Here is a 24,801-nt window from a genome sequence, read left to right as displayed (position 1 = left end):
CAAAGAGAAACCTGACATGTATGAACCAATCACTTGAAATGAAATTTAAAGGAACGGGCAGCAAAAAAGAAAAAAAAATAACCAAGGACGAGAACCAATGTCCAGAAGTAAGACTGACGTCTAAAGGAGGATTGACATCCAAAAGTAGCACTGAAGTCCACAGGGTAGGGTGACAACTTAAAGCAAGATTAGCATGTGAAGCGAGGCCTGCTATTCAAAAGTGAGACTGACTTCCAAGAGGGGAAATGCATCTGGAAGTGAGAATGAGGTGGAAAGTGTGACTGACATCCGCTAAAAGAACTGACATCCAAGCAGAAGACCGACATCCAAGTGGAGACTGAAGAAGGAGACTAGTGCCCAAAAATAATGTCAACGTCCAAAGAAAACCCGACTACCGACCTGAAAGGCGACTAGAACTCCAAAGCTGAAACTGACCATGATGCGGAGCGGGGTGCCCCACACATGACAGTGAGCAGCGAGGGGCAGAGACACATCACCATAGAAACACTTTGGCGTGTGACTAGCAGCAATTGTGTGGAGGGAGGAGGGGATGGGCTCGAGGAGAGTGGCCGCGAAAGTTAATTGTGAGAGAGAGGGGGAGCAGGAGGTGAGCCCGCCAGTGGTGCGCACGTGCGCTGGGGAGAGCAGTCTGCTCTTTTTCTAAGCACTAATGCCCCTGCGCGCTCCCGCAAGGTGTATGCCGCCACAAGCACGAGTATGTGCTTCGAAAAAGAGCAGAACGTAGGCTAAAGGTCCTCGTATGCAGTGCATGCGAGACCTAAAAACAGGGGGTGGGGACAAACACTCTCCAACTGTCACCACTAGCACAAGCCATTATGAAGTGGGCCATACACCACAGAATTTATGTCTTAGCAGAACACCTTCCAGGAGTAGACAATCAAATTGCCGACCTTCTCAGCAGACAAAAGCAACAAATCCACGAGTGAGAACTTCATCCTTAAGTTCTCATCCCATACTTTCAACGTTGGGGTTTTCCCCAAATAGATCTATTCGCCACACACGGAAATGCAAAATGCCCAAGCTTCACCTCCAGATATCCACTCCCTATCTCCAAAGGCAATGCACTATGGATGAACTGGTCAGGGATATTTGCCTATGCTTTTCTGCCTCTCCCACTCATTCCACTAGTGGTTCGGAAGCTCAGGCAAACATTCCTCACACTAATCCTAGTAGCTCCCACATGGGCCTGTCAACCTTGGTTAACAACCTGGTCGGAGCGGTCAGGAGTTTGACATCAAAAGCTGCATTTCACATCCAGTCTCCTCACTCAGAGCCATGGAGAGATAAGACCACCAGATCCCAAAGAACTCAACTTAGCGATCTGGCTTCTGAAGTCATAGAGTTTGGTTATCTAAATCTTCCACCAGACTGTATGAACATCATAAAAGAGGCCAGAAGGCCTACTACAAGAGCTTGTTATGCAGCTAAATGGAAACTATTTGTTATATATTCTAATAAGAACAATATCAATCCTTTGGATGCTTCCATACAAAATATCATCTCTTTATTAAACTTGCAGAAAGGATTAGCGTACATATCCATCCGCTTACATCTCGCTGCAATAGCTGCGTACCTATAAAATAGACAGCACTTGTCTCTGTTTAGAGTACCAATTATCAACGCCTTTATGGAAGAATTAACAAGGGTAATATCACCAAGACTTCCACCTGCCCCAGAATCTTAACATAGTCCTTACACGATTAATGGGTCCCCCTTTTGAACCAATGCATAAATGTGAACTTCAATTTCTTTCATGGAAAGTCGCCTTCCTCATTGCAATTACTGCACTGAGGAGAGTGGGTGAGCTACGGGAACTAACCATAGAAGAATCTTTTTTCCAGCTTCACAAAAACAAAGTGGTTCTTCGTACTAACTATAAATTTCTACCTAAAGTTGTATCTGCTTTTCATATCAATCAATCGGTAGAGTTACCTGTGTTTTGTCCTCAACCAGATTCAGTGGCAGAACGAGCTCTACACACCTTAGATGTTAGAATAGCTTTGCTATATTACATAGAAAGAACAAAACCATTACACAAAACAAAACAACTCTTTGTTGCTTTTTCTCCACCACACTAAGGCAATCCTATATCTAAATCGGGTATTGCTAGATAGATTGTCAAATGTGTTCAGACATCTTATGTGAAAGTAAAAATAACTTTACCAATTTTGTTATTCTTGTATGCATTTGTAGCGCGCTCGGCTACTCCAGAGAGTGTCCCGGCGCGAAACCTGAGAGGATCATAAATCAGAGCTTAAAACAGGAAGGTGTTCAACTTTTTCTTGAAAGTGCGGGAATCTTGAATACTGCGAATAGACAAGGGCAGTTCATTTCAACCTAGGGCCGCTTTTCGAACAAGGGAGCAACCACCAAGCCTTTGCCGAAAGAAGCGTGGAATCTGAACCAATAATTGAGAAGAGGAACGCAACTGTCTCGTCTTCATATAAAAAGAGAACCTCTTTTGCAAGTAGCTAGGCCCCCGGCCATAAAGGGCAATATGGGCAATCGACAAGACCTTAAATTTGATCCGCACCTCCAATGCAGGGCTCGCAGATGGAGGCGCGCGCTACTCCGCCTGGGGAGATCCAGTAGGAGGCGGGCCGCCAAATTCTGCACCACCTCGAGCTTATTCAACAGATAGCTGGGGGTCCCTACATACAGGGTATTGGCGTAGTCCAGGCGGGGCAAAATCAAAGCCCGAACCACGGTTTCCCTAGCTGCCATTGGGAGAAGAGGGAGGAACTTCCTCACAGATTTTAAAATCCCAAAGCAGGACCCCGCCAGCTTCTTGATCTGGGTGGCAAAGGTTAAGTTTTCCTCAAACCTTACGCCCAGGTTTTTAGTGGCAGCACCCAACACGCACGGCAGAAGAAACCCTGAGGGCCATAATAGCTCTCTGAATTTAGAGGGAAATTTGCCATACAGAAGTATTTCAGATTTCTCTTCATTGCATTTCAGCTGGGCCTGAGCTAGCCAGGGAAATACCGAGAGTAGGCAGTGTTGGGCAGAGGAAACCTCCGCATCGACACCCTCCCAGGTAAACAAAAGCTGAGTGTAGTCCGCCTAGGCAGTCACCTTAGCCCCAAGCTCCTCCGCTAGATATATCAGCGGGGGAACATAAATGTTAAAGAGGAGGGTGCTAGGGGCGAGCCCTGCGGGACACCAGTAGCTACTGGTTGGGGTGAAGAGGCGCAAGGTGGAAGCCAAACCTGCTGAGACCGGTCCGCCAGAAAGGAGGTGTTGGACTTGGCCCTTTCTGCAGGGTCATCCCTAAACGTTTTGCCTTCCTCCTGCATTTTTTCTGACCTGTTGTTTCCTGTTTTATGACTCTGGGCACTTTACCACTGCTGTTCAGTGCTAAAGTGCATATGCTCTCCCTATTGTAAAATGTATATGTTGGTTGGATTCCATGATTGGCTTATTTGGTTTACTATCAGACCCCAGTAAAGTGCACCAGGAGTGCCCAGGGCTTGTAAATCCAAATGCTGCTAGTGGGCTTGCAGCACTGGTTGTGCCACCCACAGAAGCAGCCTTGTAAAATGTGTCTAAGGTCTGCCATTTTAGAACCTGCATGCAGTCTGGTACTGTCATGCTGACTGGGCAAGTGCACCCACTTGCCAGTCCCTAAACCTTCCCTGTTCGAGGCATATGAGCTGCAGAGTGTACACTTAGCATAGATCGCCATCTGGTGTTGGGCCCGGATGTTTGCAGTTTGTTTTTGTTCTTTGGACAGTCTTTGGAAGTCACGAGTTCGGTGACTCCTCCTTCGGTCCGTACTGCGCATGGGCTTCGGCTCCATCCTCAGATTGTTTTTTTCCGCCATCGGGCTCGGATGTGATACTTCGTGCTCCGGCTTCGAACTTCTACGGTTCCAGCCTCGACGGAAAATCCTCGTTTCTTCGAGTTTCTTCATCATCATCTTCATCTCTCGAAGCGGCACTTTCTCCATCCCGTACATCGGCACCGGCCTTCGGGCCCTCCTCGACTCCGGTCCCGGCCGATGGAAAGGACTCCGTTCAAAAAGTGCCCAAAATGTGGGTCTAAATTTCCCCATACCGACCTCCATCAGGTGTGTAACCTTTGCCTCTCTCCAGAACACGAGGCCAGAGACTGCCCCGCCTGTAAGTCTTTTCGATCAAATAAGACCATCCGAGATCGAAGAGCTCGACGCACCATGGCGCACTCATCGTCCGCAGCTCCACCGGACATCTTCGGAGACGGCGCCGAAGCTTCGGGGCAACTACACACCGAGCAGGAGGAAGACGTCGTCAGCGCTTCCGAGGCCGACGACTCCGACGTGGAGGACATCACACCGGCGCAGCGGGTCGTGAGTACTGTGCCCCCTCCCACCCCCGCGCCCAAAACCAAAGAGACTCAGGTTACACCCTCGCCTGCTGGCCTGGGCAAAACCAAGACCAAAGCTTCTATCACCCCACCTTCGGGCCCGGTGTCGAAGCCTCCAAAGTCTCACGGCAGCTCGGGATCGAGCCAGCCGACGCCTGGTGCCGAAAAACAGCATCCGGCACCGAAGAAAGTAATACCCAGCTCGACTCCGAAGCCACCGGTGCCGAAGCCTGGACTCTCGGTGCCGACCAAACACAAATCAGTCGGCACCGACGCTCCGGCGCCGAAAACTCCTTCGACGCCGAAAAAACCGGAGGCCCCAAAAAAGCATGGCGCACAGAAACCATCGAAGCCCTCGGTTCCGAAATCATAGGTGCCGACGGACGACTCGGCGCCATTGGCTCTGTTTACACCAGACCCTTTACAAAAGACTCTGTCCAAAGATCCAAAGACTGGGCTATTGACTTTAATTATCAAGAAAAGACGCCTTGATACTCCGGCTCCTCCTCCACCGCCCAAACGGAAGGACTCTGCTACTTCTCCCCTCAGAGTGCCCTCCCCACTACCTCCTCCCCTACCTCCTCCACCCCCTCCCCCTCCCAGGTCTCCGCCACCTTTACCTCATTACTCTCCGACCCCGTCCCCAGATCCGGACGACGGGGACCCGGACAATTACCCAGCGGACGCCCCAATGGATCACACTCCACCGGGGACCCCAGACCCATGGGAGGATTACAACAACCCTGACATACCCGATATGCCTCAGGACGACCTATACCCATCCAGGCCGTCTCTTCCAGAGGACTCCTTAGGGTTTCATCATTTTGTGCAGAGAGCAGCACACTACCATGGGGTGGACATGCACAGTGAACCAGTGGAAGACGACTTCTTACTGGACACATTTGACATACAGGACAAATCCACATCTATTTTACCCATGCTTAAGGGTGTCACCAAGCATGCCGCAGAGGTGTTCAAAGACCCTGTCAGGGCCAGGGTACTAAATCCTAGAATAGAGAAAAAGTACAAGGCGGCACCCACAGACCCTGCATACATTAAGGGCCCTGCTCCCTTAGATTCCCTAGTTGTCTTTACAGCTAGAAAGCGGGCTAACTCCCAGTCCTCAGGAGAAGCCCCACCGCCAGACAAGGAATCCAAACTCCTAGACGCGTCTGGTAAACGCACCGCCTCTCAAGCTGCAAACATGTGGCGCATTGCAAACACACAAGCGCTACTTGCGCGCTATGACAGAGCACACTACGACGAACTTGAGGCTCTTATGCAGCACCTTCCCGAGAAACACAAGCGTAGGGCTCATGAACTAATACAGGAGGGTAAACTAATTACAAACACCTCCATTAAGTGTGCCCTCGATGCAGCCGACACTGCTTCTAGAGCCATAAATACCAGTGTCCTGCTTCGTCGCCATGCCTGGCTCAGGATCTCAGGGTTCAAGCCTGAAGTCCAGGCGTCAATACTCAATCACCCCTTTGACCAACAAACTCTCTTTGGGCCAAAGGTAGACGAAGCGTTGGAAAAGATGAAAAAGGACACAGACACAGCAAAGTCTATGGGGGCACTCCAAACACAAGCCTCTAAACGTTCCTTTCGACGCTCGTCCTTTCGTGGCACAGGCAGAGGCTTCTCCACTGATAGCGCCTCTACCTCCTACAAGTCCCCTCCTCAAAATACCTTTTCAAAGGGCAACCAAAGGGGTGGTTACAGAGGCAACAACAATAAGGGCAGGGGCAAAACTAACACCACCCGTTCTGCCACCCCGCCCGCACAATGACTTCCCTCCGCTCCCCCCAGACCATCCCACTCCGGTCGGGGGCAGACTACAAAACTTTATCCACACATGGGAGTCCATAACATCGGACAAATGGGTGACCCAAATCATTCGGTCAGGGTACTGTCTCGAGCTAACATCTACCCCACCCAATATCCCACCAAGGCACCGGCCAATGTCTCAAGAACATTCCACACTGCTCAAACAGGAGGTACTCTCCCTCCTCCAAAAACACGCTATAGAGCAGGTCCCCGTCAATCAGCAAAATCTAGGGGTCTACTCCCTATATTTCTTAATACCAAAGAAAGACGGGACCCTCAGGCCCATTCTGGACCTCCGGCCTCTAAATGCCTACATACATTCAGACCATTTCCACATGGTCACCCTACAACAAGTCCTCCCGCTCCTCTGTCAGGGAGACTTTCTCACAACCTTGGATCTGAAAGACGCATACTTTCACATTCCAATACACCCCTCTCACAGGAAATACCTCAGGTTCGTGGTGGACGGGCAGCATTACCAATTCACGGTTCTCCCCTTCGGGGTCACCACCGCACCACGGGTGTTTACCAAATGCCTAGCGGTAGTAGCAGCACACCTCAGACGTCAACATATTCACGTCTTCCCTTACTTAGACGACTGGCTGATAAAAGCCGCGTCCTACCACCAATGTGTGCAACATACAAACAGCACCATCCAACTGCTCCACCAGCTAGGCTTCACGGTGAACTACCAAAAGTCCCACCTCATACCATCTCACACAAAGCAATATCTCGGGGCCACTATAGACACCTCCAAAGGTATTGCCTATCCAAACTCAGCCAGAATCACAAGCATTCAAGCCTTACGCAAAATATTCCTTCCCCAACACTCTCTTCCAGCAAGAGTGTTTATGAAGCTCATAGGAATGATGGCGTCTTGCATCTTCATAGTGCCCCATGCAAGACTCCACATGCGTCCACTTCAAGAGTGCCTAGCACATCAGTGGAACCAGGCCCAGGGTCAGCTGACGGATCTGGTGTTGGTGGACGGCCGCACACATCACTCTCTGCAGTGGTGGAACACCACAAACCTTTCCAAAGGGCGGCCGTTCCTGGACCCGGTTCCTCAGGTGATTCTAACAGCGGACGCATCGCTCTCCGGCTGGGGAGCGCACCTCCTACACCTCACAATGCAAGGTCTATGGACGCCACAGCAAAAATCGCTCCACATCAACCATCTGGAGCTCTTGGCGATCTTTCTAGACCTAAAATCTTTCCAAAAACAGATTTCGGGCAAAGCAGTCCTCATTCGCACAGACAACATGACTGCAATGTATTATATCCAAAAACAGAGGGGGACACACTCTCTCCAGCTCTCCCGCTTAGCCCAGAGCATATGGAGATGGGCAATTCCCCAAAACATCTTTCTCCTGGCACAGCACGTTCCAGGCGTACAAAACACCATGGCAGATCTGCTCAGCAGACAAACGCAACAACTACACGAATGGGAACTGCATCCACAAGTCCTTCACCCATTCTTCCAACAGTGGGGGCATCCTCAGATAGACCTCTTCGCCACCCACGAAAACAAAAAATGCCCAAGCTTCGCTGCCAGATACCCACACCCATTGTCCAAGGGCAATGCGATATGGATGAACTGGTCAGGCAGATTTGCATACGCCTTTCCACCTCTCCCACTAATTCCATTAGTGGTAAGGAAGCTACAACAACACTCCCTCACACTCATTCTAGTAGCTCCGACGTGGGCCAGGCAGCCGTGGTACACCACACTACTACAACTATCAGTGGTGCCACATCAAAAACTGCACCTATCCCCATGCCTCCTAACCCAGAACCATGGAGAAATCAGGCACCCGGACCCAGCTCAGCTCAACCTGGTGATCTGGCTCCTGAAATCTTAGAATTTGGATACCTTAACCTTCCCCCTGATTGCATGAACATCATCATGGAAGCCAGACGTCCTACCACTAGAGCATGCTATGCCGCAAAGTGGAAAAGATTTGTAATTTACTGCCGTAACAATACAATCAACCCTTTAGATGCATCCATACAGCACATTATATGCTATCTGCTCCATCTTCACAGGTGTAACCTGGCATATTCATCCATACGCCTACACCTAGCAGCGATCGCTGCTTATCTACAAAACAGACAGCATTTATCACTCTTCAGAGTGCCCGCTATTAAAGCCTTTATGGAAGGCCTTAAACGAGTAATTCCTCCCAGGGCACCACCTTCCCCTGTATGGAATCTAAATTTAGTTCTTACACGACTAATGGGTCCGCCCTTCGAACCAATGCATAAATGTGAGCTACAGTTTCTCACCTGGAAAACAGCTTTCCTCGTAGCTATCACTTCCCTTAGAAGGGTTGGTGAAATACAAGCGTTCACTATACAGGAACCCTTCATACAAATACATCACAGCAAGGTCATACTTCGCACAAATCCGAAGTTTCTGCCCAAGGTCATTTCCCCCTTCCATCTCAATCAATCGGTGGAATTACCTGTCTTCTTCTCGCAACCTCAATCTGTTGCAGAAAGGGCCTTACACACACTCGATGTGAAAAGGGCTTTGCTATACTACATACAAAGAACGCAACCCTTCAGGAAGACTAAACAATTGTTCGTTTCCTTCTCTCCACCACATAAAGGCAACCCCATTTCTAAATCAGGGATAGCTAGGTGGATTGTAAAGTGCATACAAATTTGCTATCAAAAGGCAAAAAGAACATTATCTGTTCCGCCTAAAGCCCACTCTACAAGAAAGTTAGGGGCTTCTATGGCTTTTCTAGGGAATATACCCTTAGATGACATCTGCAAAGCAGCCACATGGTCTACACCGCACACCTTCACAAAACATTACTGTGTAGATGTGCATTCCAAGCAGCAAGCTAGGGTGGGCTAGGCTGTACTAAAGACACTTTTTCAAATCACTGCAACGGATACCGGTGGTCGCCGCTAAGGTTGGGTACTGCTATATAATCTATGCTAAGTGTACAATCTGCAGCTCATATGCCTCGAACGGAATATGCTACTTACCAGTATGCATCTGTTCTTGGCATGTAGAGCTGCAGAGTTGTACACGCCCACCCGCCTCCCCGGCTACCTGTATCCGTTCCAGTACATCTTATTTAGATACAACACACATGGGTTTCTCACTGTTATTACTACGCTCCATCATTTCCCTGTTGGCGAAAAACAATCTGAGGATGGAGCCGAAGCCCATGCGCAGTACGGACCGAAGGAGGAGTCACCGAACTCGTGACTTCCAAAGACTGTCCAAAGAACAAAAACTAACTGCAAACATCCGGGCTCAACACCAGATGGCGATCTATGCTAAGTGTACAACTCTGCAGCTCTACATGCCAAGAACAGATGCATACTGGTAAGTAGCATATTCCTTACTTCATGTGAGTCACCCCTATGGTAGGCCCAAGGGCAGGGTGCAATGTAAGCATAAGGTTGGACAAGCCCTGATGTGTGTGGCATGTCCTAATAGTGAATTACAGCCATTTTTCGTTTTTCACTGTTGCAAGGCTACCTGTTCTCCATAGGCCAGAATTGGCTGTTAGAATTGTTACATTCTATGATCCTAACAGACTCAGGGAACATGGTAGAAAATCGAGTTTAGTATGCCTGAACTCAGACTAATAAAATACATCTTTTAGTAAAGGTTATTTTAATATTCTGTGTTTGCAAATACCACTTTTTAGAAAGCTGGTATTTGCTTGCCTAACCATTTCAGCCCGCCTCTGCTATGATGTGTATCTGCTGTCTGTGAGCGACAGGGCTGGGGAATTCCAGAGGGGCAGGGCTAGGTAGCCTGGTGGTGAATAGAGAGATTGACATCCAGATAGGTGGGAGGAGTGCACCTGGACTCTGAATAGGGCTGTGCTCTGTCACCACAATGCTGGCTCCACCTCCTGTGGAGCGGCTGATGTCTCTGCCCTGCACCCTGAATAGAAAGGCAGAGTCATGTCAACAAAGTGCTCAGGAACTGGTTCTGGCTGGGCAAAGACCCCTCTACCTCAGAGGAGCAAAGGAATTGGGGGTATAAGTATTGGGACCCTGCTCCCAAGAAATTAGATCCTGCTTGACAAGAAGAACCACTGCCTGAGGAGAAGGAACTGGGAAAGCTGTAGGAGGAGTACTGTCCCTGACCTGGGGGATTGGCCTGCAGTGGTTGCCTTGCTGCTGAAGGAGAGGAGAAAGACTACAAAGAAACTTTGCTTCAACTTGTGCTTAAAGATCTCCAAGGGCTCGTGAGTGACCTTGCCCCCTGAACGAAGTCCCAGGACCAGTGGACTTAATCCGCCTCGCAATCCGCTGCTAGAAACGCTGTTTTTAGCATTTGCCGAGGCCGGGAGCTGTGTACGCCTCGTACCTCCAATTCGTGTCCAGCAACGCACTGTACCCCGCCTGTCCGCCTCAATCAACGCATCCTACGATCCGTAGATCGCACCGTGACTGGGCGACTTCGCCGCGTACAAACGCTTCGCTTCATCGAGTCATCTTGGTTGGTACGACTCGCACCCTGCCGCTGAAGTTCAAGGCTGCCGCTCGCATCGAAAGGGGGAGTGCGCACCGTACGTTCGCCTTGCACCGCAGCCAAAGACTGAAAGCCGCGGCTCCCACAGTACGGCTCGTACGCCGCAACGAACAGCAACCGCACCGCACAACGCACCGTCCCCTCAAGCAACGCTACTCTGGGCTTCTACGAGCCATAGCTCACACCGTGAAAGAAAGGACATCGCCGCGTGCAACGCTTTTGTTTTCACCGCTTCGTCCATGCCGGACTCATCAAATTAGGTACTGTGTACGACTCGCACTGCATTTGTGTGCGCTTTGGACCGGAGCGTCCGCTGCGCCTGTTTGACTCTTTCTGGGCATTTTCATCACTGTGAGAGCCGGACAAAGGGTACGAATCGCACAGAACTCTAAAACCAAGCATTTTAACAAGAACTCTTCATTGCCAACAGTATTGTGGTCATTTTTGTCGTTATTTGGTCTTATGCTAAGTCTTTACATAAAAGATAACTATTTTTGATATAACTCTAGTGTGGTGTCCATTTGTGGTGTTGTCACTGGGTTACTGTATATGGTCACAAATGGTTAACCTATAACGCTCTGAGATAAGCCTTGTCTGCTCGCGCCAAGCTACCTAGAGGGTGAGCAGGGGTTATTTTAGGAGTGTACCCCCTCACCCTGACTAGAGGAGAGGGTCCCTGCATGTCACAATTACCTACCTGTGCCAACCAAAGATCCCCAATTCTAACAGGAGGTAAGCCAGTTTAAGGCCGAACCAGCAATACCAATCTCCTCCCTTCTCCCTCTTCCTCCTAGTTAGCTTGTTATTCTTAACTTCGGAAGCATCTGATGTGAATTCTTCAAGAAGTAATTCACTTCCGACTAAGCCAATGCCGCCTCAGAGAGTAGACATTTTCTGGTGCTTGTTTCATGTGCGGAAATGCTAATTATTAAATGCTGCAGTCGCTCTGCTCAAACCATGGTGTACCTTGTGATGTCCGCAGATGTATGTGTCCTGGAAAAGATGAGATTGAATGAAAACAACTGTAAGGCTCTTGGACGCAAGGTTTACATTGAAGCTGCAGACAGTTGCGGAACGGAAGTGAAACATTCTCAGTTGATTTAATGTATCTTTTTGACCGCACTAAATTCACTCAATCTGTGCAATATTTTATCTCTCGCCCAGGAAAGGCTGAAGCCATTTGAAAGACGAAATGATGCAGGAGCGGGCAGCAGGGAGATAGTTTACTTGCGTTGAGGAGGTTTTTAAACGTAATTACTTAAAATCTAAATTGTAGACTCCAGGGAGGCAAGGTGGAGACGCAGGAATGCAGAGACAAAGCTGATTTCCAATTAATATGGGCAGAATTTCTCTATTTTTGTCGGTATTTGCTAAACTTTGTTTCAAGAGTGTTTCCGAGATAGTTCACATTTTATTTCTAATTAAGGGATTTAATACGTAAAACGTTCTGTATTGATGTGCCTCCTACAAGTGGTCTCCATGTTGTACATACCTCTTGAAGCAGAAGCCTCCTTCCCTGCTGCGAGCTCCCTCAGCCTGCACCCCTTGTACAGATTTTGTTTCCTCGCTCTTCTCTCCCTTTCTTTGTTCCTCCTCTCACACTCGCTCTTGTTCTTTCTTTTATTTGTCTTAATGGAAATTTCTATATATTTTAAAAATAGATCAGGTAGTGTGTAATGTTTGTTCTTGTGTTAATTTGATTATTAAGGCACAGATGACTAAGTTAATTGGAAAAAAATATCTTGGTGGGAATAAAGTGGACAATATTTGTTCATTTGTAGCACAAACAGCTACTAACCATTTGATTGGATCTTTCCATGTACCATAGTGGGTGTGTCTACCTATGCTCCTGCCTCTGTTGTTTTACCAAATCAATGCATATTTCTCTCGAAAAATATCAGATTAACAAGACCATGTTTGGGAGCACCATATAAGGCTCTGTCTGTAGTTGAGAGACAGTGGGAGATGATTTCCTTTGATTTATTTTCTTTAATGGGAATTGTTTTTAATCACATTAACCTGTTACAGCACATAGACTGATTAAATGGACAATGGTTCCTTTCCCTGTCTTCCCACTCTTAATGCTTGAATTCAGCAACTTTTCTTTCTCAGTAATAGAAAAGCATGACTGATTTTTCTAGCTGCTCTCTGTCACTACTATTCTCTTCTCCCTGTTTACAAGAGTTCTTTGTATTAATGTAGACCATGGGGAAGGGATCTGTAACTCTTTCCTCAACCCTCATTTCCCCATTGCACTGGCCACGTTTCAAGACCTAGCTTGGGTTTGTTTTGCCCTTCAGGTATCTACCGTGTTTCCACCCCTTTTGCAGGAATCTGGAGGCTTGAATAGGGGTTCACCATTTTGGATTTTACAATGGAATCTTGGTTTGCTCAAAGAGCATTCAGTGTTTCTTTTCTGTGTGGAGCCCAGGGTGGTCTTCACTGATGATGGGAATGTACAAAATATACACCCTGCCTTTTGACTGCTGAGGTTTTGCAGACTTTTGTAGTGATTGTGTGGAGGAAGTGCTAATGATACGTGCCATATCATGCCCATGAAATACACACACCATTTAAAAACAAGCATTGGCATAGCCAATAGGTCTCGCCTTTGAGACCTTATAAGTGTTTAGCCATGCAACACTTGATGTTTTTGCACCAAGGATATTGTGCTGGATAACTAAACACTTATAAGGTCCCAAAGGCGAGACCTATTGGCTATGCCAATGCTTGTTATCATTATGGTCAGGGCCACCATATAAATATGAAGGAAGAGGTGTAGTATGAGCACAAGACTTGATATACCTTTTCCTTTTTTACAGCATTATTTTCATGGGGAGGTTAGAGTCAAAGTATAAACACATTTCAAAGTAAATTTAGTTTGAAACATTGTTTGAAACCGTCCTTTTTTTTATGTCTCGCGCCTAGCGTTGCAGTGCGCAGCGCGAGACATTTTGTAGGGGGTTTCAGAAACTGACCTAGGAATCGCTCACGCACGAGCGTGTGCTTTTCCTTTTGGGGCACGCTATTGGCTTTTGCATGCATGTTTTTGACAAAGACAGCACGCAATACGGGGCGCGCTGTGTGGCAAGCACGCAAGTGGTGCGCGCGCAGCAGTGATTGGCGGCTGCGCGTGTGCACGCTCGCGTGCACTCAAGCTTTAGGCCACAGGCAGCACTTTAAAAATCCCAAATACAAATGTCTCTCGGAGCCAGCGCAAGCGCTGGGGCTCAGTGGGACCTAACAAGGAGGTATACCTTCTCTACAGCTGTCCCAGCTTGCACAGAACATTTGGAGGTGGGCCATCCCACAAAACGTATACCTGCTTGCAGAACACCTTCCAGGAGTTCACAATCAGATTGTGGATCTGTTGAGTCGACAGAAACAACAGATTCACAAATGGGAACTACATCCACAACTTTTTCTACCATTTTTAGGTCTCGGCTAGCGATGGCTGCGCTTGCGCAGTCTCGCTCGCGAGACATAATGACTTGGGAGAAGAGGGGCTTGAACCCGCCCCTCTTCTTCCCTGTTCTCCATTGGCTGGCCTAGTAAATGCTGGCCAGCCATTGGAGAAGAGGTCCCGTCACTCAAATCATGCCCCGACCTTTTCGGATCGGGGGGCGTATTTTTTGCGAAAAGTCTCAGGGAGGAGACAACAGCAAAACACGCCCCCGAATCCGAAAACGACGCTGCGTTTCTCCGAGGCATTTTTTCTCTGCCACGGAGAAAGGCGGTGGTGTCTTCCGGTTTAAAGAAAATGAATCCAAGCTGGGGCATTCCAATTACTAGTTCGCTCTGGGAGTGCATTTCGGTGTCCGTATCCGTGGACCTTTTGCAACTTTGGCTTGTTGAGAACTTGAACCATCATGTGATCAGCAACCCAAGACGTTACATCAGTGGTGCCTGCGAGAAGCAGAACGAGCAGCGGAGTTTCGAAGCAGGCCTGGCGGTGAAAACGTTTTGGCTCTCTTCTAGCATGCTCTGTGGCCTCCAAGCCCAGGCGACACCCTACTGCTGAATACCGCTCCCTAACGTGAGGCGCGCGCTTATATACCAGCGGCGGGTGGAGGGGTGCAAGTAATTATTAATAGAAGGCGAAGGAACAACGACTTTACCGTCATCAAACACGAAATTTCATAAACTGGGGATGCTCAAAATAGAAGCGGCGCCAAGAGAACAGCAACACGTCCGCCTCAGAGCGCAGATTTTTAAACGCTGATTTATTTATCTTTCGAAACAGACAGTTATTCACCCCGCCTCCCCCCAACCCCGGTCGGGCAGTCTTGCCACGCCCCCTACTCCTGGTCCTGAGCGGCGAAGGTCTGGGCGCATGCGCAGTGCTGGGTTGCCGTTAGCCCGGTTCTTCCAGCGGTGGGGGCGAGCAAGCGCCGCCGCCGCCGCCAGGCACAACGGTATCACCGGCAATCGGCAGCAGAGCGAGCAGCCCGGGGGAAGCAGCTGTAGCCCCGCCTTCCAGGGAGCCATGTGAAGCTTCTTGAATCGGGGAGGAAAGGCCGAAGCAGGGTCTGCTGCGGGGGTGAGTGCTGGCCGTGTCAGGGGGTGCATGGCAGGAGAAGAGGGGTGCACCAGCAGACTGGGTTACGTGTCATTGACTCTCATAGATGAGTATTGGGAGGCTCTAGTTTCGGACATCCTCTTCATCACAAGGCAATTAAATGAACGTGATAAAGCGTAGCTTAGAATATATATGCATTTTGTATATAATATGTATTGCTTTGTCCTTTTTCTTGAGTTGTAATAATTAGATGTGTACGTTCACTTAATCTTCCCCGTGCCTAACAAAGAATGATTGTGTGTCCTAATGTAACGTAACAGGTGCTATGTAAGGCGCTCTGATACCTGATTGGATTCGGGTCAAGTTCGCGCTATATAAAAACTCAGCAAAAAAACAAAAGGGTCCCTGGTATCTAAAAGAAAGTTTTGGGCTGACATGGAGGTGTGAGAACATAAGGGAAACACGAGGCAGACTGATTCACTCTTGCACTGTCAGGGCACCAACTACCAAGTGCTTTACGCTCGCCCTCGCATATGGAAGGTGGCAGACTGGCTTGGGTCCGAGCCATAACCAGACTGGGACGTGGGACATGAACCCCCGTTCAAAATTCTACTTTCCTCAACCCTGCAGAATAGGTGGAATCTGGGACGTTGCAAAATCCCTTAGTTACTGCTCAGGCGCAAGCTTTTCCACTTCCTTGGTAATAGGCTGCATTTGTTCAGCACTAGGCAGTAACCTACCTTAAAACGAACAAGCATTTACAATGCAACGGTCTCGGGATTGTTAAAGTTAGAGCTATTGGCATTGCTCATGACATTGATTTTGTTTATGTTTTTGTTTTTAAAACATGTAGAGAAACGTCATTGTTATTTACAATGTCAATAGCTTAATCAGTGTGTGTGTAGGTGGCTCTGTGTGTGGGTGCAAATGAAATAGGTCTCGCATTTGAGAGTGATTAAGCTATTGACATTGTAAATAACAATGGCGTTTTTTTAAATGTCTTAAACATAAACAAAAATAATGTCATGAGCAATGCCAATAGCTCTAACTTTACCAATGCCGAGACCATTGCATTGTAAATGCTTGTTCCAAATGTGGGGCCAACCGGACATAGACCTGTTTGCCTTACACGAAAACGCAAAATGCCCATCCTTCGCCGCCAGGTTTCCACACCCGCTGTCCAAGGGCAATGCGATATGGATAAACTGGTCAGGCAGATTGCGTACGCTTTTCCGCCACTCCCATTGAATCCACTAGTGGTACCCAAGCTCCGACAACAGTCTCTAAAAATGATCCTAGTGGCTCCTACATGGTTACGCCAATCGTGGTTCACAACACTGTTGGAACTCTCACTAGTCCCACACCAAACACTACGCCTCTCCCCATCACTACTAACGCAGAACCATGGAGAGATAAGGCACCACGATCCAAATCAACTAAATATGGCGATCTGGCTCCTGAAGTCCTAGAGTTTGCTTACCTTAACCTTCCACCGGACTGTATGAACATTATTAAAGAAGCCAGGCGTTCTACCACCAGAGCTTGCTATGCAGCAAAGTGGAAGAGATTTGCCATTTACTGCACTAACAATCATATCGATCCACTAGATGCGTCCATCCAGAACATCATTTGCTACTTACTACATTTGCAAAGATGTAATTTAGCATACTCATCCTTACTTCTACATCTAGCAGCCGCTTACTTACAAAACAGACAACACTTGTCACTTTTTAGGGTCTCGGCAATTAAAGCCTATAAGGAAGGCCTTAATCGGATCATTCCTCCCAGATTACCACCCTCTCCGGTATGGAATCTCAACATCGTACTTACTAGGCTCATGGGACCTCCATTTGTACCTCTACATAAATGTGAACTTCAGTTCCTCACATGGAAAGTAGCTTTCCTTATTGCAATCACCCCTCTCGGAAGGGTGATATCCAGGCTTTAACCATACAAGAACTCTTCTTACAAATACATCGTAACAAAGTGGTTCTCAGAACAAATCCAAAATTCCTTCCTAAAGTCATCTCTGCATTTCATCTTACCCAATCAGTGGAGCTACCAGTGTTTTTCCAAAACCCAGACTTCGTAGCAGAGAGCTCTTCACACCCTAGACGTCAAAAGAGCTCTACTTTATTACATTGACAGGACTAAATCCTTTCGCAAAACAAAACAATTGTTTGTAGCTTTCTCCCCACCACATAAGGGTAATCCCATCTCCAAGGCAGGGATTGCAAGATGGATAGTTAAATGTATCCAAATATGCTACCAAAAATCTAAACGCACATTGACAATTCCCCCTAGAGCGCACTCAACACGCAAACTAGGGGCTTCCATGGCATTCTTAGGGAACATTCCCCTAGAAGACATTTGTAAGGCAGCGACATGGTCTACAACACACACCTTCACTAAACACTATTGTGTTGACGTGCAAGCCAAGCAACAAGCTTCTGTAGGCCAAGCTGTTCTTAAAACACTCTTTCAAACTACTGCAACAGATACAGGTGACCATCGCTAGGGGAGATACTGCTGTACAGTCTATGCAAAGTGTGTAATCTGCAGCTCATATGCCTCGAACGGAAAATGCTACTTACCAGTATGCATCTGTTCTTGGCATGTAAGGCTGCAGATCCACACACGCCCACCCACCTCCCTGGGACCTGTATCTGCTCCAGTTCTATCTTACTTAGATATACACACATGGACATCTCTTTCTTTTCTACTAACTCCATCATTTCCCATCATGGCGAAAAACAATCGGAGTATGGAGTCGATGCCCATGCGCACTATCGTCCAAAGCAGGAGTCGCCTATCTCGTGACTACAAAGACTTCTTCTAAGACAACAACAAGGTGCAAGCATCCGAGCCCAACACAAGATGGCGATCTAATGCAAAGTGTGGATCTGCAGCTCCACATGCCAAGAACAGATGCATACTGGTAAGAAGTATTTTCCTTCCTATTCAAGCAGCATTGTTGAAGACAATAGTTAAAAAAAAAACTAAGGTAGTTTAATGTGCATTTAGTTCAAATAATGTTTCCAATGTCAATTTATCCATGACATGCTCTAAATTATTTTATCATTTATTTTCAAATTTTGAACATATAGTCCATTGTGTTTTTAACATGTTAGATATCTTTGTTAAATGCCTTTCAATCCTTCAGTTTAGAATTGTTTATTAAGCAAAATGTTTTAGCACTTTTGACCTTTATCAGTATGGTGATCAGGTGAAAGCTCTATTTAATATGCCAGTGCAGCATATTGCTGGCTGCCTAAATGAAACTAAGCTGTCCTCCTGGTGCTGTGACATTTATACACTTAACAGTGTGAAGCGATTGCACTAAAAGGAAATCGATACAGAGTGACTTGACTCTGAGAGTTAAGAACCCCTGTAACTCAATTGGATATTATATTGTATATGTATGCTAAAATGCTAGGATGTCACCCATACCGGAGATCAGTTGTCACTGAAAAGTAACCTTTTTTACCTGTTAAATCAATATCTACAGTTGCTGTTCATAGTATCTTTTCCCCATCTTTATGGCTGTTTTGCTGTCATTTTACCCTTAAGTTGTCCAGGATGCTGTCTTTTAGTAGTTGTGATGAAAAGCCATTGGACGCATAGTTGCTCACTTTCTTATATTTTGTTAATAGTGTGTTTAGCCAGTAGATGGTGAGGAGAACATGTGTTCTTGTTTTTTACTTAACCTCTGTTGTGTTTCTATCTCCTATTATACATTAGAAGCCTCTCCTGAAAGATCGCGATCCAGAGCTGCTGTATTTTGCTGATGTCTGTGCCGGGCCTGGTGGGTTCTCTGAATATGTGTTGTGGAGGAAGAAGTGGCATGCCAAGGGGTTTGGAATGACCCTGAAAGGGCCAAATGATTTCAAACTGGAGGATTTCTACTCTGCATCAAGCGAGTTATTTGAACCTTATTATGGTATGTTCCATCACTTTGTCAGATATGTTTTGTTACGATGCTTTTTAAAAGGCTGCTTTTGTTTCATTCTATTTTTTTGTTTTACACACATGCTGCTTCGGAGCACTTGAAACTCTATAGATAACCTACAAGAACTGATATTTGGTTAATGCTAATGGGAATATTGGTCACTCTTTAGTGCTAGATTACACTTTTCCATATTAGTATGGCATATGATAGGTCAAAGTAATCTCCACAGATAAATATCCCAGTCTATCTCAGATGTGTAGAATGCACTCAGAGGCACAACTCCACTGGCTGCGCACCACTGGTTTCTGCCTCGATTTACAAGGAGAGTTTTCTGATTTACCCTGCAAGGTATCCTGTCTCTAGCCCAGTTCCTACTGGCTAGTCCACTTAGAATATGATGTCTCAGATCTTTCCTGATGCCCTGGTATGCTGGCATTTTGTAGAGTCTGCAGCTGTTAGTGATGATCAGTTTCCCCCTTCCTGATGGTCTGTTTGCTTGCAGCATGCCTGACTTAGGTCTCGCGCAGTCTGGTGTGACCGTAGATCCCCCCCAAAGGAGGGTGATGTCTTGGCAGGTGATGATCTGGGTGCTGCTGAGTAGGTAATTGTTGACTTTGCATCCTGCCACGTAGGAGGTCTTTCCCCAATGATGCTGTTAGCGGAGGTGAAGAGGTTCTGGAAATGAGTCGGTGTGCCCACTACATGCTGTCCTTGCGTAGTCTTACCCGTGCCTTGAGCCTGCTTCTGGGGATGTGGTGACAGGCCGGGAACGAGCTGCCAATACCCACCAATACCCACCGCATGCTCATGCCCCTGGGAGATGTGCCTCCACATCTAGCATACCTGTGTATTCCCTGAAAGGCATGCCCCTTCATAAAGAGGCTCAAACCCAGGTTGGCGTTTCTAAGGTGCTGATCTGAACCTTGTTCAGAAAGAGACTGCTTTGGGGAAAATCCCAGTTTGGGTTCTTGATTTCGCCTGCCTATTCTTCCCTTGTCGGCCGTCATGGGGATGACGAGTTTTTTTTTCTCTCCATTTATTAGTTTTCTCATAAAACATAAAACAGACGTCTATATGTACAGTTATAGCATATGTGCGATCCAGTGACAAAATGATTTGCATGCGCCAAAATAAAATCCAGGCATTTCAAAATTACCAACAATGCGGTACCCGCTATGTTGAACAGTCCCAAAAACCGCAGGATGACTCCGTGGTACTACAGGCCAGTGGCTCACAGGAGGCCCATGGCCCAATATCCACTCAATAATGAATGACGTCATTATGCATAAATACAATACATTTCTGTATTTACCTCTCCTCTCATAGAGCCTCAGGGGCCTCAATCTGTGGGTCAGAGTGTAAATCAGCAGCTTTATTTACAAGGTAAGTTTGATACAGTCCCCAATAATTCCTAGGGCGGCTTCTAGGTGGAAGCAACTCCTTAAATATCAGCTTGTGTGTTTCAATACAGCATGTCAGAATGCCACTCTGTGATCAGTGGCAGTGGGCCTCCCATCCAGCGCTACAGGGCGCTTAGCCAGGAGAAATCCAATTGCCAGCAACAGGCGCAATGCTTTGGCAACCGAAAGATCCCACCCCAATAGTGCCATTTTGGGGTCCTGCTCCAGGTCAGCACTAATGATTCCAAGCTCCTGAAACACTTTACACCAAAAGGTCTGAATCCCAGAGCATTCCCAGGCTAAGTGCCAGAATCCTGCATTTTCCACTCCACACCGTGGACAACTAGAAGAGTCAGACAACCTGCAGCGAAACTGGCGTTCGGGCGTGCAATATGCCCTGTGCAGGAACTTGAAGTGGAGAAGCCTATGCCTTCCGTTTAGAGAGACTGAGCGGGTAAGAGAACAGCAATACTGCCACTTTTTATCACTCAACGGAGTACCCAGATCACACTGCCAGTCCTGCCTAACTCTGAGGACCTCAGTCTTACGAGTGTCTTGTAGGCTAGTGTAGAATTTTATGATCAGCTTAAGGGGCTCCTCTACCTTAATGAGCGTTGTGAAGGACGATGTGGCCTGTGGTTCCAATAAATGTTCACCCTGAAGGGCATGCCGTGCATGCTTGGCTCTAAAGAAATGGAAAAGCACAGTGCTGGCCGGACAGCCGGATGTCCTGCTGTTGGAGGGCTTCCCAGGATACTAGTGAGCCATCTCTAAAGAAGTCGCCCATTTTTGTGACACCTATATTGTGTAGTGCCTTTCTCGCCCCCATGTCCTGCCCCAGCGAGAACCACAAACCCCACTGGAGAGGCATTTCCGGAGAATACAGGAAGGCCCCCGCTTGCATATGCAGTAGTGTCTGCCAGGCCTGCACTGTGACAGCCAACGGATCAAAAACCCGAAACCTTCTGGAGGCTGGTCGCGTGAGGAATTGTGGTAAGGATAACAGATCCGCTGCCATCTTTTCTAAATATAGGAACGGTGTGTCATGTGGGCAGTGTATCCAGTAGTGGGCAAAGGAACTGTTTGCGGCTCTGTAATACTTTTCGAAATCCGGGGCTCCCAACCCGCTCCACTCGTAGGGTAAAGTAAGCGAGTCCCATCATAGTCGGTGTTGTTTCCAGCACACGCAAGCAGTATCAGCTGAGAGCGCCATGTTTTGAGCATATGTTTAGGTAAGAGGATAGGTATATTCTGGAACAGGAATAGAAATCTGGGAAGATTCACCATTTTCATTATGGCAACTCTACCCATTAGTGAAAGTGGGAGCCTAATCCATTTCTCCACATTTTCGATCAATCGTTGTGTAGCCGTGCCATAGTTTTCCCGAATCACCAACACCAGGTCTGTGTGAAATTGGATAACCAGATATCTCACCGGATCTGTAGTCCAGCGAAGTGGGAAATCGACGATGGGTTTCTGGGTGGTGGGAGTGAGTGGGAATATGATGGATTTATCCCAATTTACACATAGACCAGAATGCCCACCAAATTGGACCACCTCATGTAATATGGGAGACAGGTTGGCTTCCGGGTTATAAATGTACAATAATGTATCATCCCCGTAAGCGTAGATATTAAGTGTGTACTCAGGAAATTGCAGCCCCCTACGTGCATGATGCTCCCGAATGGCGCAGACTAATGGCTCTGCAACTATCGCGAAGAGAGTGGACAGCCCTGATGTGTTCCCTGAGTGATGTTGAATGATTGTGAGACTTCAGTCCCGATTCGAACTCTGGCGGTAGGCGATGTGTAAATCAAGGAAACTAATCGAAGGAAAATGTCCCCGACTCCTATCTTCCGAAGGACCGCGAGTATAAAGCCCCATTCCACGGAGTCGAAAAAGACTGCTGCTGCTTTGACCTCCGGGTTCAATCTTTGCACAGCACAGAACAATGTTCTTAAATTTTGGGGTAGATTCCGGCCTGGGACAAACCCTGCTTGTTCCGGCCGACTAATCCCAGGCAATAGTGGCGCCAGCCTATTCGCTAAAGTTTTCACATAGATCTTTGCGTCTACATTCAGCAGAGACAGTGGTCGATACAAGGAGCAACTGCTGGGTGATTTGCCAGGTTTTAAGAGTGTGACAATGACCGCCTCACGCATGGAAGGCGGCATAGTGCCCGACTCCGCCATTTCCTGGTATAGCAGCTTGAGATACGGTGTCAGTATATCTTGGAATGCTTTATAGAATGCCACAGAAAAACCATACGCCCCTGGGGCCTTCCCTGCTGCCATCCCCTTCAACGCTTCCCTTATTTCGTCTGTAGTCAATGGGCCCATCAAGTGTTCAGTGACTAGCCAAGGCATTTTGATATACGTTAGATAGTCCTCTAGGGCTGCGCTATCTGTGTGGATTTGGGAAGCATACAAAGTCTGATAATGAGAACTGAAATGTGTTGCTATCTCCTCAATGATGCTCAGAGGCGTACCATTCTCGTCCGTCATGCTTATCACTGTCCTCTTACTGTTTGGGCCTCATTAACCCTGCCAATGTGGCACCTGGGCAGCCTTGCTTTGAATACCGTGTCTAATAAGGAGTAGAGTGGGAAGCGCCAAGTGAACGCAGGTATTCTTGGGGAGTGATACCGTAGTGCAAATTGAACAGGGGAATGATTGGAATACGTGCGCGGGAGGTGTGCGCAGGTGGTTACCATCTCCGCTAGCCCTCCAGATATGAGCCAGAAGTCTCTACGAGTCTGTGTCAAATGCATAGGAATAATATGTGTACCCCAGTGTAGCAAGGAATTTGTACCGCCAAACATCAATGAGACTCTCCGTGTGCATGATATTATGTAAGCCCACTGCGACAGCTGCTGGGCGTATGTCGGGACCTGTCCAACGTGGGATCCAGAATGCAATTGAAGTACCCTCCCCAGACCTGTGGATAACCTCTCCAGTGCACCAATTTATCCACCAGGGAGTTGTAGAAATGTGGATCATCATAATTCGGGCCGTATAACCCCACTAATACAAAGGTTAAATCTGCTTTTTTACAGAGGGCCACCGCAAATCTGCGCTGCTGGTCCTTGCAGGAACCTGTCATCTCTGCCCCTGCTTTTCAGTCCACCCATATCAGGACTCCCCTGGCGTTAAAGGTAAAATCTGCTGAATAACCTGTTCCCTGCAATTTACGCTGCACCTCTCCACTACGTTCTGGGGCTAGATGGGTCTCCTGTAATACTGCAATGGACACAAAGTGTCTCTTTAGGTAGGCCCCTATATGGCTAACCTTCCTATTATCGTTGAGACCGCTTACGTTCCATGTCATAAGTTGCAATGTGGTGGAGTACCATGATGGACGGAGTTCTATGCCTGCTATGTTTACTGTGCATCTATAATATGACAAACCTACAACAACACAAATATTCATACCATTAAAACAAGCATTCCCACCCACGCTACGAAAACCCGCAACTGTTGCTGCCATGTATGCCCCACCCACCCCTCCCAAAATCCTGATCGACAACAAAACTCCAAGAAACAAAAGCAATAATGATAGTGTGATACACCTGGGGGCAGATGTTACCATCTAAAATACCTCCCTATGCCACCATATCAGTTCACTTAGTTGCAAATAACTGACGCATATTACACTGACAGATGCAGTGTGACCCCGATTGAGTACCCCGTCAGCCAATATAGGTCAATCAAGCTATAAGTAAAGCAATTTGCCTAATGGGGTAATTCCAATCAGTGCAGTCGGACCTGGCCGGCCCTTGGCGACGATTCGCACCCCAATACAGTACAATATGTTAGCTGCCAATGGGGCATCCTGTCACTTTGGGATATAAGTCCAACAACTTAGCTGCTACATTCACTAGTCCTGATCTTGCTCCTCCCGGCTGCTTGGAGAATCCTCTGCATGTGTCTGTGCGGACGCGGGCGAGCTTCAACGTTCCAGATGCTGTTCCCTGTCTTTGACTGCCCGCAGAACAGCCTTAGGGTCCATGAAGAAGTGCACTTTTCTGTCCATTTTAAGTTGCAGTTTGGCTGGGTAGATCATGCTATATTCCAGATTTAGATCCCAGAGTTTCTTTTTCACCGGAACGAAGAGTCGTCGCGCTTCCTGCACTTGCAATGTGGAATCCGCGAAAAAGGATATTTCAGCTCCTTTTGTTGAAGAGTACCCAGCTTGCGCGCTTTTCGTAGGGCAGCATCGCGATCCCTGT

The 24,801-nt window shown here is 47.5% G+C and overlaps 1 protein-coding gene across 2 annotated transcripts in view; it reads left to right on the top strand.

Moving 5' to 3' along the window:
• The window catches only part of LOC146813794 (cap-specific mRNA (nucleoside-2'-O-)-methyltransferase 1-like), a 664,820-nt gene that overhangs the window by 186,911 nt on the left and 453,108 nt on the right, over positions 1–24,801 (top strand). For both annotated transcript variants that reach the window (XM_085610257.1, XM_085610256.1), the window contains exon 9: positions 18,966–19,164. In XM_085610257.1, the coding sequence (XP_085466383.1) occupies positions 18,966–19,164 (199 nt within the window). The remainder of the gene's footprint in view (positions 1–18,965; positions 19,165–24,801) is intronic.

Source organism: Triturus cristatus, chromosome 6 (genome assembly GCF_964204655.1).
Source record: "Triturus cristatus chromosome 6, aTriCri1.1, whole genome shotgun sequence".
In the NCBI taxonomy this organism is placed as follows: Eukaryota; Metazoa; Chordata; class Amphibia; order Caudata; family Salamandridae; genus Triturus; species Triturus cristatus.
Note: the sequence above shows the minus strand (reverse complement) of the source record. Positions and strands in the feature narration are given on the sequence as shown.